Source organism: Thermobia domestica, chromosome 2 (genome assembly GCF_964235325.1).
Source record: "Thermobia domestica chromosome 2, izTheDome1.hap1.1, whole genome shotgun sequence".
Taxonomy (NCBI): Eukaryota; Metazoa; Arthropoda; class Insecta; order Zygentoma; family Lepismatidae; genus Thermobia; species Thermobia domestica.
In genome coordinates, this window is record NC_137455.1 from 229,932,139 (window position 1) to 229,947,889 (window position 15,751).

The 15,751-nt window shown below is 38.1% G+C and overlaps 1 protein-coding gene across 15 annotated transcripts in view; it reads left to right on the top strand.

The window, feature by feature from the left end:
* Window positions 1-15,751, top strand: part of LOC145678400 (CREB-regulated transcription coactivator 1-like) — a 783,526-nt gene that overhangs the window by 157,722 nt on the left and 610,053 nt on the right. For 11 of the 15 annotated variants that reach the window (XM_081748495.1, XM_081748486.1, XM_081748487.1 and 8 more), the window contains one exon: window positions 8,557-8,667. The exons of the other annotated variants lie outside the window; for them this stretch is intronic. In XM_081748495.1, the coding sequence (XP_081604621.1) occupies window positions 8,557-8,667 (111 nt within the window). The remainder of the gene's footprint in view (window positions 1-8,556; window positions 8,668-15,751) is intronic. 15 annotated transcript variants of the gene reach the window in all.

The following is a 15,751-nucleotide window of genomic DNA, read 5'->3' on the forward strand; positions in this document are numbered from 1 at the left end:
TCAATTCTTCATGTGTTGAAATGGTGGTAAGTTTAGTACACTTTTCAGACAAAAAGTTCAGGTGGTAGGCTATATCTTTACGATTACTTATATCGCAAAGAAAATTGAAATACTCGCTGTGATGTTTAAATTTCTCAAATCTTTCTCTTAAAAGCTAACACAATCACTTCTAGAACTTTGTAATAAAAATCGATCTTGTATCTTGTTTGTGGATGTTTTCAGTAGCTTCATCCTCTGCCTCGTACTGAAACTGTGTCTTCTTTCGACTTCGAACTTGCACTGTATTACGTATCAGTGGATCACCCGTATCTAATGCTGATGCCAAGTCCGTCGTATCAACTAAGTAAGATTTAAACTTTGCATAATTTCTGCTCCTCTCAAAGTACCCAGATATATTTTCAAGAAATCCTACTGCATCCAACACATGAGAATCAATGCTTTAAAGTCATATCAGACAACGAATGAGTAAAGGAAAGAAAAGTAACTCAACTGGTTTGCTATACACAGAGCATCGTGGACGACCATTCTATCGGTTCTATTGTCATAACTTATTTGAAGTAAGGCATCATAAACTTCCTATATTTGATAACTGAGTCAGAGCATCAATTCGGCTCTCCCACCTTGTGGTGGATAATGATCTTAAAGTGAGACTACTAATATATTCCTTTAGTATGGCCTAACGTTGAACTGACTCAGAAAAAAAAGTTTTAAACTTTTTTTTTTTAGCCATACAAAAAATGAAACATTCCTCAAGAAATAATACGCTGTACGATTTACTATATTCGGAATAAACAATTTGTAAATTGGTCAGAAACTCGCTATTAGAACCTAAATGTCTCTAGATGCTACAGGCTAGAACGGCCTGTCTCAAGTGGGAGTGTACCTTTTGCATACTTGGAGCGGAGCGTTAGAACATTATTGAATAGAAAAAAATATACAAAGACACCGTGATAATCTTATGCACTCTAGCTTAAAATCCTATCTACACCGCTGCAAGGGAAATATTGAACGAGATACCTGTGGCTAGTAGTTTGATAATTGAAAACGAGGAGGAATGCTCTGAATTTCCTGAGAGAGTATTTTCTTGAATGTGAGTGAAGTAAGTTCAATTACATTCTCAGGTTAACACGATTTTATTTTTCCATGTGAGCCTATTACGAAGCATTAAATTTTGATAGTATTCTTTTCTTTTTCAAATTTTGCCGCCCATTAAACTTGCCGCTCTGGGTGGTGGCACGGCTCGACCCTCTCTCGCGCCGGCCCTGTCTCTACTAAAGAAGGCCTAAGAAAAGCTATTCAAGAAGAATGGGACATAATCAGTCCCGAAGCTACAGAACTACAAACTACTACAGGTGAAATCAATGCCACGAAGACTACAGACAATCATTAACGCACAGGGTAATCCCACAAAATATTAAATAACGTAATATACTTTATAAGCATTAATTCAAGCATAAGTGTACGGTGACTTTGTGCGTTTACAAAAAAGGAATTCTCTCTTTTCTTCTGAACAAAACAGTGATTGTGTTTGTTTGGCCATTCTCTTGTATATAGAAATAAAATATATGAATGTGTAGTCTTAATTCTGGTTATATATATATTTTCCACCTCCCGTTCTCATGCTAGCTGTTTTCAATATAAACTATGCACGGTGTACGAACACTTCCTGCGCTCACTGTAGGTATGTTGACAATAAGCGAATGTTATTAGAATATTTGTTGAGATTTCTTTTCCTTCACTGCCTTTCGCCTGGTTAAAAAGTAGTTTGCAGTGCTTTGGAGCAGCTGCAGGTGAGAACGCGATAATGTTTGAGACATACCGGTGACTTTTTTGTGTGTGAAAATAAGACCTTCCTCATAAAGCAGTAAATAACTGCAGTGGCAATTTTCTACGTAAGTGATAAAGACATATCCAACTACAAGAAACTAATACAGTATATATATTCATTATTGTGTTTCTCTTTTAACAGCTACTAGCTAGGGATAGCCAATTCCAGAATTTTTACTTTCCGGAATCCGGAAAGTAAAATCGGAAAAATTCCGACATTCGGAGAAAATCCGGATTTTTTCCGAATTCCGGATTTTTTCTGAATTCCGGAATTTTTCCGAATTGCGGATTTTTTCCGAATTCCGGAAAGTAAATTTTCCGATTCCGGAAAACAAAAATTCCGGATTCCGGGAAATTTTGGCCATCCCTAGTGTACATAGAATTGACTGCTTTATACTAACGACATACCGTTAGAAAAACAGCCATAGTATAACTCAATTTTTTCATGTCTCGATACACTTTATTTGCTCATCCATTTTGGGCATGGATATATATATATATATATATATATATATATATATATATATATATATATAGGGTGTTAATGAACTAGACCGACAAACTGTAATAAGTGATTCCTCACACCAAAATAAGATAGTTTATATGGACCTGGGCTGAAAAAGTGCATAACTTCAGAGCTCGAGCTGTCCAAAACCGCGAGAAAGCCAAATTTCAAAAGGCCCTATTTGGAATTCAAGAAACTGTGGATGATGGTCGTTATTAGCGTAAAGGAAGTCATGTATATGCAGTCCAAAAATGTACATTTCATTAACGTTCAATGGGTGTACAGAGTATTCCCTGCAGGGTGAAATTCCCAGACATGCCATCAGCCGAATTTTGAGATATACTCTGACTTTATGATTGGTGCAAAGTACGCAAACGTTAAATCTTGATAGCAGTTAACACGTAATCCTTTGGCGTGATGTCGGAAGTGTTAAGGATCGTCAGCAGCACCGTCTCTCGTACTCTCTCGTACATCACATCACGCGTTATTCTGAACACACAAAGCATGGAGCTGCCGGTTCCTAACTTCCGACTTCTCTCCGAAATACTGGATATCCATTATTGTTATGAAAGTTTACATCCTGCCTACTTTAAACTCTCCTTGCAATCAGGGTATATCTGAAAACTCGTGAGAGCGTATCTGAGAATTACACCCTGAGGGAATACCCTCCACACATACTGAAAATTGATCAAATATGCACGTTTAGATTGTGTATGCGTGGCTTCTTTTGCGCTGGTAAGGACCAGTTGCTGGAATTCGGAATAGGGCATGTTGAAATTTAGCTTTTTCGCGATTTTGGACAGCCCTATCTCTGAAACTATGTACTTTTCGCCATAGTCCGTATGAACTATTTCCCTTACGTACCTGGAAGAAAAAAATAGTCTCCATAAGCATCGACGACCTTCTGCCAGCGTTCTGGAAGGCCATGAATTCCATCGTGGTAAAATTTGGTGGGCCGTAAAGCGAAGAAGGTAATTGTATTTTGCGCCTCTACTAGGGCTTTGAACTGGTGTTCTCTAAGGTGATTGTTCAAGGAATGGAACAGGTGATAATGGGACGGTGCAATGTCCGGAGAGTATGGCAGATGCAATAGTGTTTCCCATCCAAGGCGTAGAATGGTGTCCCGTGTCATCCTAGCCACGTGGGGCTTAACGTTGTCCTGTAATAGGAAGACCTCTTTGCGATTCAGAAGTGCTGGCTCCAGAATTCTTGAATTTTTCTTGAACACTGCTCAACTGCTGACAGTACACAATTGCATTGATGATCTGAGCAATTGGTAGTAGTTTCCGATGCACGATGCCGCGAGCAGTTCACCAAAGACAGGGAGACCTTCTTCTGGTGCTGTACTGGATTCAGCGGTTTTGGAACCGGTTCATGGGATGCTAACTAATGATGACGGCACCGTGGAGCTTCGTACAGGACCCACTTCTCATCACATGCCAAGACCCTATCCAGAAATGTCTCCTTCCTCAGACGAGACAGCAAAGAACCACAGGTATCTGCTCGCCCGGTGTCAAATCATGTGGGATTCATCGACCCAATTTGTAGTGTTCCCAAGTTGATGGAGGTGCTGCCGAATGTTTTTCCCACTCACACTGAATTGTAGTCAGAGTTCCTCACATGTGTGTCTAATGTTCGCCTCAGTTACTGCCTGAATATCTTCATTTTGTACATGTGTTGGTCTTCCGGCACGTAGTGCGTCTTCGAGTATTTCGTAACCGTCCTTAAACTTGTTAAGCCAGCGCTGGACTGTCCGCGTAGTCACGACACCCTCAGCAAAGGCCTGGTATATGTTCCGCCGTTTGACCCTAGTTTGAACTCCTAGAGCATACACGCCGTTATGACGTTCTGTGGAGGTCTCATGTTCACTCTGTCCTTACGCAAGTTCACGGTGTAACTGAACTGCCACAACCAAGTAGTATGTTGGATATACCCACATCAACAACTGATTTTCGTTTTATCTCCACCCGTATTCAGTTCATGGTGTGAGGGGCAGTTGAACACAAACCTCCACAAAAAGCGACCGAAGTTTTTGGGTTACCTTTATACACTGCTGTTTGAGTATTTCAGCATGCAGAAAGATCTATTGTACAACGATGAAATCTATTCCAGAGATTAGGTACAAGATAAGACACAAGTGATTAGAATTACAGATCTGAACATCACCTGTGACTCTGAAAAATCAATATCTTGTAAATCCATCACATGCTGAGATCGGCGCCTCTACTTCCTGGCATGAAATCAAGAAGATACCTTGCTGGGGAATATTCTGCCACGCGGTTTATACACTAGTTCACAAGGTATCTACAGTTGCCGGAGGCGGATCGGACGTGGTTTGAACCCAATCATATCTCAAATACACTTGATGGGCAACATGTCAGGCGACCGACCAGACCAGGGAAGTAATGATTACCTGGTGTTCTGCGAAGAAGGCTTGCACATTCCTCGCTGCGTGAAGTTTGGCATCGCCCTGCTGAAATATGCTGAAATGTGGTGTCTGGAGTATCTACCCCGGGCTCTAGAAACTCACCAAAATACCGGTTTACTGTTCAAATTGCTGTGGATATGGATGAGTTGCGATCGCATATTGTAACTAGTAGCGCCCCTTGCCATTAGATAGGACGTTTGTTCGCTATGACGCTCAAAAAATCAAGCTGGCAAATGGCTCTCACCATTGTATGGGTGTGCTGTCAGTACTGTAGGACAGGTTGAAACTGAATTCATCCGAAAACAGCAGAGTTGGCTATTCAGCACGCCAGTGACGTTGGCGTGCCCATATCAGGCTGCAACGTTTGTGGTTTCTGGTCAAGGGGAGCCGTAGCAACGATATGCAACCTACCAGTTCATCCTTTAATAAACGACGTCGAACAGTCAACACACATATGACAACATCCATGACAGTGTTGCAGCGATGAGTCAACACTGTGGGTGCTGATGTCCGGTCAGTTATGGCCATCTGGAAAAGATGTCTGTCATCCCGTGCTGTAGTCACATTGCGTGATCCAGTCCCTGCTCGTCGCTTTGTACGATTCTTTTCTGTTCATTGTTTCCACACACGCAGCACTGTCGATCGCAGCATTCCTGTGCAGGCATCAACTTCGCGGTGCGACAAACCCGTTTCCCACTGTCCGATCATTCAGCCTCATTCGAACTAACTCAGCTGCGTATATTCCGCTCTCACCGACATGGCATAGTTGCATTTGCCTACATGTTTCCACGTTGATTGCTATCCCTGTGACATGCACTGACCTTATTTGGTACCACTCTGGACGAAAGGCGCTTCTGGTCATGCGTGGACACCATCTGCTGAAAGTTCATTCACTTTCTCCTACAACATTCTTACACATACCGGCAAGGTCTGTATTGATTTGGGCCATTCGTTTTTGGAGGCTGCAATTTTCATAAACGGAAGTGTATATACAGGGTGTTTCAAAACAACACTGACAACGTTTGGGAGCTGATTCGTAACGCCAAGATATGACAAAAAGTATAGACCAACCTGGATGCACAAATGCTTCCTTTCGGAGTTACAGGCTGCCGAAAACATGAAAAAATGAAATTTAAAAGGCCCATAGCTCCAAAACTATGGGACCTACTGTAGTCGGGTCAAGACTTCACTTAGGAATTAATATGTATCCTATTCAAAAATCCATGTTTCAGAATCCCAAGGTACTTACGCAACATTTTGTTGAGGCAGTTTGGCTACGCATATATAATTAGAAGTACTCACCAACTACTTGTATAAAAATTGTTGCGGAAGTGCCTTAGGATTCTGAAACATGGATTTTCGAATAGGATACGTATTAGTTCCTAAGTGAAGTCTTGACCCGACTACGGAAGTTCATGTTTTCGGCAGCCTATAACTCCGAAAGGAATCATTTGTGCACCCAGGTTGGTCTATACTTTTTGTCTTACCTTGCCGTCAGGAATCAGCTCCCAAACGTTGTCGGTGTTGTTTTGAAACACACACATATATATGTCATAATTTTACCGTCATCTTTAACTGTACCATTGTGTTTCTTAGTGGCGTGAAGCTTATTAATGCGTGCAAAAGACTTAAATTTATGAATAATTTAACATAACCTTACTATCATCTTTGTAAGGTATTCTTTCAGAATTTGAGACGATCCATTTATATATAATCTTGTAAAAAGGCAGAATGAGTATTTTTAATAAGAGCATTATCTCGATTTGTATTTTCTGTAATTCTTACACATACTGCGTTAGTGGATATATTTCATCTGTAAATAATAGAAATACAGATGCTTGTCAATTAATTGAAACGCCTGGAGTTCTAAGCAGTCATATATCTGGGTAACAGTGGTTAGACAGCGACATAAACGTGTAATCGTATGGTGGCCGTGTGTTAGAGAAAATCCATACTATGTGAGTACCAGTAGATAGTGTGGAATTAATTGAACAGACGGTGATATTGTAAAATAGGTGACCTTTGATTTCCAAAGATCGTAAATTGTTGATGCTCGATTATGATCAAGCGTGAACAATTGACAAGTTGGGTGTATCGCAAGGAACAATGGAAAATTCATTCACGGTCTACTATCTCACGGCAAAACCTTATTGGCGACGGGTGAGAGTGGTCGGAAGAAAATCCTCAGTGACATGTTCCGTCATGCTTTGAAGCGATTTATCACTCAGAAACATCGTGCACCTGCGGTGTAGGTGACTGAGGAACTTAAGCAGCATTTCACACAGTCTGTGTCGATAATTAGTTCGCTGCGAGTCTTACGATGTAGACATGCGGAGTTGATTTGCACGAGAAAACCACTGGTAATGTTTTTAGCACAACGCCAGTTGTGCCTCGAACATGCAACATGGACTGTTGGTAACTGTAAACGTATGATGGGGTGAGATCAATCATCGTTCATTCCAAATATCCTTATTCCAAATATCGTGCCGTCTTTGCGTGGCGGGCACCCAAAGAAGAGTATGATCGGTAGTGTCTGTCCAACCATGAAACATGGTGGCAGCTCTGGTGTGTTATGGGCCGCAATATTTTGATTTTTAGTAGGTCTTGTGCTAATGTTCAACGTCGCATCAGTGTGTGGTGACTTGGTTTAAGTACATCAGGATGAAATTGAACACCTCTCCTGGCTCGCGTAATCGTTGCACCTGTTTATATTGGAATGTGTATGTTGCGTTGTAGACACACGATTCCGGCGCAGAGTTCTTCTACTCTCACCAAACTAAGTAAAGCAATAACTAACTGGTTCGTACCAGCTTGGCTATCTTAAATAACTTAAACTAGAAGTACATTTCGCGGAGCAAAGCAACGTCTATTTAAAAATAATAAATGTGCAACAGTTTCGCTAACTAACTGAAGGTATTGTCTTCATCAGACACTGTAAAAACAAGAGAGTTGCGTCTAAATATAAAAGGATCCCGGAAAATGGATCTTGAACGCTGGTTGGCCGATCAAAACAGATTCAGCGAATCATAATAAAAGTTGACTAAAGGAAACTAAACACCATAAATTCCTTTCCTTTTGCGGCAGAAAAATAAACTACAAATTAAGTTTCTCCAATAACTTAACCCTACAATTTGTCAATTTAAATCCTGCAGTCCAATTCATAACACAGCTTTGTTTTTTCTCTCAATATATCTGGCCTCTTTCACTTTCTTATTAACGTCCTTCGTTCCAGTCCAAACACTTCAATCTCACACCAATTAATATCATGTCCTGTGTCGCTGATGTGCTTAAGTTTGTCTCTTTTTAAGTGAAAAGTGCCATATTAATCTTTTAAGTTGCAGTTTCTTCAGGTCCATTAAATTTGTAAGTATCTGTATGTTTTGCGTTTGATATTACATGCAAACCTTTCCAAACATAGCTACATTGAAGTCATATTGTAGCTGATTGCGAGCTTCGGAGTTCGTGTGTTGCTTTGTATGATTTGAGTATAATGTAAATTTCAATGTTTCTGTATGCATTTTATTTATTTTCGACAATTCACAAATTGAAAACAACTGTAATTGCAAGTTAATTATGGAATGTACTAATGTCGCCTGTTGCCTGTTTAAGTATGTTTTCTTCGAGTATTTTTTGCTTTGCATTTCCTTATTTTTTTATTTATTTACCTTTTAAAGGAAAAGAAAAAAAAATAGAAGAGAAAACATTCGGTAGATAAAATGTTAATAAATGAATAAGTAAATAAAGGGCGATGGAGTAATGCTTTGAGATTGTTGAATCTTGTGCTTTTGTGTTCTAGGTGAATGCTGTACCTAAGCAGCATCTTCACATAAATCAATCTCTTGGCTCCTATCGTGCTGGATCTCTGCCAAATGTGAACCATATAGGCAGTAATTCAATAGATCTTAAGGTAGGGATGTGTGGTATATTGTGATTAAATGACCTGGCTTTGCAGCAATTTGCTTTTTTTTCTTCTTTCTTTCTTTCTTTCTTTTTTTTTTTTTGGTGCTTCTTACAGACTTCAATTGTGTTTGATTTCGTACACCTTATATCTATAGTTTTTTTTTTTTTTTTCGTGTATTGGTGTCCTTACGCATTTTAGAACATGTGATTATATACATAGTTTAGTTACATATTCTTCTATATTAAGTGTTTTATTTAATATACATATTATTGATAAAAATAAAGTCTCAATAAATGAATGCTGTTGCATTTAATTTTCATAAAATAAATCAGGTTGTTGTGTTCTTTACCGAAATCCTAAATTAAGACTCCTTGCTAAGGTCACCTCCACTTTTCTGAATTTTACCGAATAACTTAGACAGTGAAGGACATAAAAGCTTTTGAAAGTAAGCCAGATAGTGTTAGCAAAGTGCAGTTAAATGAACAAATAATTGTTTTCAAAACTTTCATAATTGTTTTCAAAATTTTAGTGCGTAATATTTGAGTGCACTAAAATTACGATGTCAAAACAGGGCACCAAACTTCCTGGTATATATATATAAATTAAAAACAAGGGCTTGGAGTTTGATAGCAGTTTGTAGATACTGCCTGGTTTCTTTTCTCATTTCTGATATTCATCATTGTCCGTTAGTTATTCACTACAATTCAGAGGGAGTGAGGGTTGAACTGATTGAAGGGCATTAAGGCTTTTAAATTCGGTAATGTCTGGTTCTGCTCTGAAGACCAGTGGCGAAGGGTCGTAAGAGGCCCTGAGGCCGGGTCTACCCATTTACTTTTAGAAATTATAATTTATAATTAATTCATTTTCCTTGCACAGAATGTATGATAGTTTTCTAAGTTGAAAAAAATATATTTTATTGTTCGATAAAGAATCGTGGTTAGCACCACTGCTGGGAGGCTCACCAAGCAGTGTCTCAGGCGGCAGTAGAACTACCGCCAAACTTCTCAGAAAATCCCGCGAGAGAATGTGTTGCTAATAACCTGCGATAGAGACCGGCCTCAGCGCTTATCGACTTTCGTTTCTACATAAAGCGTTTCTCTGAAACCTTCGATTTCGATTCGATATGTCAAACAAATAAACAGCAAGAGAACGTAGGGCCTCATTCCGCACCAACTTTGGTTAATTTTGAAGAATCTAACGCAACGCAAAAGCTAGATCAATCAATTTGAAAGGTGCTTCGACTATTATCGCAAACTAATTCCCCTTTATTCCGTTATGGTGGCGCAAACCCGTACGAAATCAGACTCGTTGAGCTCATTAAAATTGAGTAGAGAGTGTGTGTTTTTGAGATATTGTGACTGACGTTTTTTTCTTATATTTGCAAAAGTGCATGAAAGAAAATTTAAGTAAGTGGAGAATATGAACATAATATAATTCCTATTAAAGAATCTTCTATGCCAGTGATCTTTTGAAAATAAATGTGTCATTAAGGAACGAAGTCCAGCGCCAGTGTTGAAAATAGAACAAACAGAGGGCAAGACAGTTCTGCACGCATTGGTACAATCAGCAGCAATAAACCTTCAACATGAGCATGTAAGTTTATTGTCAAATGACGAAGTCTTTTGTCTTTTGCTCCAAAATAAGTGTACAGGGGAGGACGCCGAGGTTTCTCTGGCCTGATTCGTGCCACTTACGTAGACGTTATGTTGATTCTCTGCGCTGTTAGGCGTAGTTTCACAATAAATTTACATGCTCATGTTGCAGGTTTTTTGCTGCGGACTGTACAAAAAATTGTTTGGGGTTGTTGACATATAAAGAGCAGCGTATGAAAAAATATTTAAGTATGATTCTGTTTTTAAAGGGGAATTAAATGTCACACAAAATAACTTGATTGAATGCTTGTCATGTGTTTTGAACAATATAATTAAAGACGAAATTTTACAAGTAGAGTTTGTTTCAGTACAAGTAGACAAAACCACATATGTTTCTTGTAAAGCGCAGATAATGTGATAATTCATTTTTCCCACCCCATAAACAATTAAATTGCATTACGACGAATTAAGATTAGCTATGAGTCTCATACATGAATTTCATTATAAAAATTCAGATCCGGTCGAATGAGTGCTGTCGATGGACTACAATTACGTTAAATTTATGTGAATTTGTCTTCTTGTGTTTCTGTAGTAAAATATTTACTTCTAATATGTTTCATTATTATTATTATTATTATTATTATTAGTAGTAGTAGTAGTAGTAGTAGTAATAGTTGTAGTAGTAGTAGAACATTGTACCTACCCTCTTGAAACTATCACCCTTCGCCACTGCTGAAGACAGTTTCGGACTTATTACCACTGAAATAATGTTTTAGTTTCATCTTACGCTGTGATCTATTTATAACGAAAACGTGCGGTACAGGTTATATTTTTGTTGTGCAGATCGAAGCAATGAAAGTGTTACAAAAGGTTTAAGTCCAAATTACTAACATACTCGTGCGCCGTGTGTTTATGCATTCAGAAACTCACGTCTCGATCCAATACCTGCTCTAGTATTCCATCTAATTTTCCCTCTCCCTCCTGATCTAGTCTAAATCTGTGTGTGTGTGACGTAATGCTTTTTCTCTTTCATTCAGACGAAAAAAAACAGGAACAGTAGGCATTATAGCTCTAAAACCGTCTCTTCCATTCGTTTCTTCTGAAATGTGTTTCTAAAGCCTGAAGTAAAAAAAGAATATTAAAAAAAATAAAATAAAAAGTCAAAATGTTCCCACCATAGCTTCAGAAACGCTTTTATTTGCATTCTTTCCCGTCTTCAAAGACTGCATATCATATCAAGCTAGAAAAATGATCTTTGTGAAATCTCTGTAAATTGTCAATCACGCCAGTAGCTTTTATGCTTTCCAATGTGGGGCCGCGGTGGCTCAGTAGTAGAGCGTTCACCTCTGGTGCTTGGGGTTCCGGGTTCGATCCCAGCCCCCGCCAAGTGAACTTTGTGGTGGACAAACACCGTGTGCGTGGGTTTTCTCGGGGTTCTCCCGTTTCCTCCCACTTTCTTCATTCCACCATTTCATTCATTACTCATCATCACCGTCTCCTTTAGCCTAACCGGCATAACCGCGGGACGTAAAACTCAAAGATTTGCTTTCCAATGTCTATATAATGCGCCACAGAGCTCTAAAACTACTCACAGAAATGAGTGTTATTCAGTGATTCTCATTTTCTTTACTAGTAATTGCAAGCAAATGTCCCCCCCTCTCCCGAACAGAATCTAAAATGACGCTGATTTCAGCAACAAACCTAGTTAGTTACAGTAGCACATTCCGAGAGCGTTTTCATTTGGTTTCAACAGTCTAAGCTTTGATTCGAATACATGAGTTCGTAGTGGACGACATCGAGAGAGACAGAGAGAGAGATGGTTTACACCAGGCTTAGCCAGGATTTCGTGAAGAGGGGGCGTGATAGGAAATACTGTTGCCATCACACCAGCTTCTCGATCATTCTAAACCTTTTTACTGGAACACATATTGGTTCGTTTAGCAAGGATTTCGTAACGAAGGGGGGGGGCATGAAATTGTGAGGGCCCAGGACCTCGATATATCTAAACTACTTTACTATCAACATATCTTGGTTTGTTGGGACAATAAAATTAGGATATGTTGCTAAATATTTTAATAAACTATGAAGAAATCTCGAGCAAAATAATAATAATAATAATAATAATAATAATAATAAAAACGTTTTGAAAAAGGAACTATTTACGTCCTTCCTCTGTTTACTCAAATATAACAATTTTCCTTTCATTATGATCTCAACTATTATAAAAAGTACATATTCACAATTATAAACAGTACATACTCAATAATGTCTTGTAAAGTATTTTGACCGATTCCATTTCAAATCGTCAAGGCAAACTACAATTGGTCCCCATCATAGTCTCAGATTTCATTTATTTTTTTTTTTTATATGGGATCTACATGCAATATTATTAGACCCATATTTTTTCTTTTTGCTGAAAAAAATTTTTCCTTCGATATACAGCCTTTCAAAATGGCTGCCCTCCCCTCGGATTGCTCGTAAAACTGAAAAACGTGTCAAATTAAAAGTTTTGTTGTAGAGAAACAAGTGTACTTAGTAACATAATCGCAATAGCAGGAAGAGTATAAAGTTGTATGTTTCGGTGGAGGGCAAAAATTCGACTATTGGTCCAATAGGAATCACGCAATTCACTCGCAATATTGCCAACTTTGATGAAATTTTTGCTAACTTCAAACATTTTTTTTTTCTGTCCTCACGAGCAACATCAACCATCTGCTTCTAGCATCGAAATCTACTCCATAAGGTCTCTTGAAAATGTAAAGGACTTACGTTTCTGATTATTACATCCCACGTTATAGCTCGATGAAAAGCTGAAATTTTCATTAAGGCGCCATGTTTGGACGCCATTTTCTGAAAAAACCCTACCTTTTAAAAATCTGAAATTTTTACATGTGTTGGAGAATTACCTAAGTATTTAATATCCGTTAACCGTTCATGCTGCTGCAGCCCCTAACATTCGCAATTAATGATTGAAATTTCGATTTTTGTACTTGCAATGTAAATATTTCCTATGGGTACTTTGATCCCATACACAAGGCGATTTAAAAGGGAGTATGAAAATTTTGAGAGATGAATCCTGACATCAAATCCAGCAGAGAAGTTCCTATAAACATGAGTCGAATTCCGCTTAGTTTTCGAGTTACAGGGTTTCCAACTCGGGACCCAAAATCGGTTTGGGACAATTGAAAATAAAGTATATATTTCGCGTTAAATCAGAAACTGTGTGTTAAAGCTTTGATAAAGTTCCGAAAGTTGATTTGTATCAATATAATAATTTTTACGTGCGTTGCAATTCGGTTGGCAGTGTTGCCAACTTGGTATAACTTTTATTTGTTTCCAAATGACACAACGTGGAACTTATTTGATATCTGGTATTCATTGATGATTGCAAACATCACATGAAGCACAATTTTCCCCACATCACGATAGTTTTCGAAAACTTGCATGTATTTCATTAAAAGGTTTATCTCCTGCGTTATTGATAGTTTGCAACATTAAGTGTGAATTTCACTTGATGTTTGCCATCATTAGTAAAACCAATATGTCAAATAAAAACTACGTCTGTGTAAGTTTTCATAATAATAATAATAATAATAATAATAAAAAGGAGAAAAAATATTTTTTTTTATTATTGCAAAATATCTCAAACTCCACGCATCAAGTTCGAACTTGGTCAAGAAGTTCTGCTGCAACCATAAAACAGTTTGTTACGAGATTCGGTGTCGTGCACATCGCCTAGTATTCTCTGGAACCATGAAAATTGTTTTCACTGGTGACATGACATTGTAGTGCACTAGTTACAGTGTTTATGTGAATAACAATGGGGAACTTCTATTACATTAAGGACCGTTTTAAGTGTGTTGATTCCTAAAAGCCATAAGATAATTGTGTACAGAAAGAACTCTTGACAAACATTCTATCTTGCGGTAAAATCAGGGTTAAGAAAAAGTTTAAAAAAAACTAACAAAAAGAACGTTTCTTATGTTTAAGACATGTTTTTTTTTTTTTTTAAACGTTTAAAACCTTTAAAACAAAGTACTTTGTTTTAAACAAAAAAACATGTTTAAAATGTTTATTTTGTTTAAAACAATAATCTAAATACGCATATATATTACATTTTTACACTCTTAGGTATTGCTTGCCACCTATATTCAACCGCTAGATCAAATTTCCGGAACTTCCCTAATCTCGATCCGCCCAAATGTTCAATTCCGGAGAAAGAAATCGGGATTTTCCCGATCTCCGTTCACGGATTATGTAGTTTAGTTTCTTTGTGTTACGTTCTACTGGTCGTCTGCATTGTTAATCTTTAAACGCACATTGACGCAACTACTGTGTCAGGGCTTTAAACCTCAATGGCTCAGTCTTAAACCTCAAATTAAGGCTGGAAGATTATTTTGGTACCAATTTATTCCTGAAAGATGCAGCTCTGCTGGTGTGCATTTTATGTATATGGGAGGAGGGTAAATATCGTGTTTTTGTTTTTTGCAACAGTTTTTTTGGAAGGCCATTCCCCCTCTTGGGGAATAGATTCATAAAAATTGTTACGTGAAGCAATGAAGTAGGCCACTACATGGTAATATCGTGCATTTGTACTTGCTTATATGGGGGTGAAGGGAGGGGGCAAGGTTAGTCATTTTTTGGAGTTTAAGTTTTTTGACGTAAATTACATTTATTTTTACAACAAACATCAATAGCTCAGCCTCTAATTAAGCTAGAAAGATGATTTGGTACCAAAGTATTTTTGAGGGATGAAGCTTTCCGTCAGTTGCATTTTATGTATATAGTGGTACGTATGTACGGCCGAGAAAGGGAGGATGAAGTTCGTTTTTTAATTTTTCATCAATTTTTTTCAACAGGTTTTGGCGGGTATTCCTCCCCCCTTTGTGGTACATCCATAAAAATTGGTATGTGAAGCAATGAGGTAGTCCCCTACATGATAGTAATCTATATGTGTACTTGTTTATAGAGGAAGAGGGGGTCAAATTTGGTTAATTTACATTTATTTTCGGGACAGTCCCATATAACACAAGATATATTTCACTGAAATAGTCTAGAAGCATAATTCTTGTTTGTATACATGATGTGTGCAGCAAAAATGATTTGCATATTGATGTGGTACCAGTGGGGGAGGGGAGAGAATGTCTAATTCGATGAATGTTTTCTGCGCATATTTTTTAAAAATATTTCCTACATAAAACGAATTCATTACGCAATGGCAGCAATGGCTACCATTTCTTACATTATTGTCACAAGTATGTGGCCTACTCATTCATCATTTTGTCAGCGTAGGGTGGCTGCAAGGGTTGCCAGGGCCCCGCAAAGTCAATATTTATATATTTTTAATGATTTTTTATGTCTGTTCTTTTTCTACGAATATGGCGGGAATTTCCCGAATGTTACCTCATTGGAATTTGTGGTCTATAAGCTTTCCAATGGTGTATAACTCATGACTCTGTGATAATTAGGGAGGTCACCAGAGAGTCTACCATTTTGTT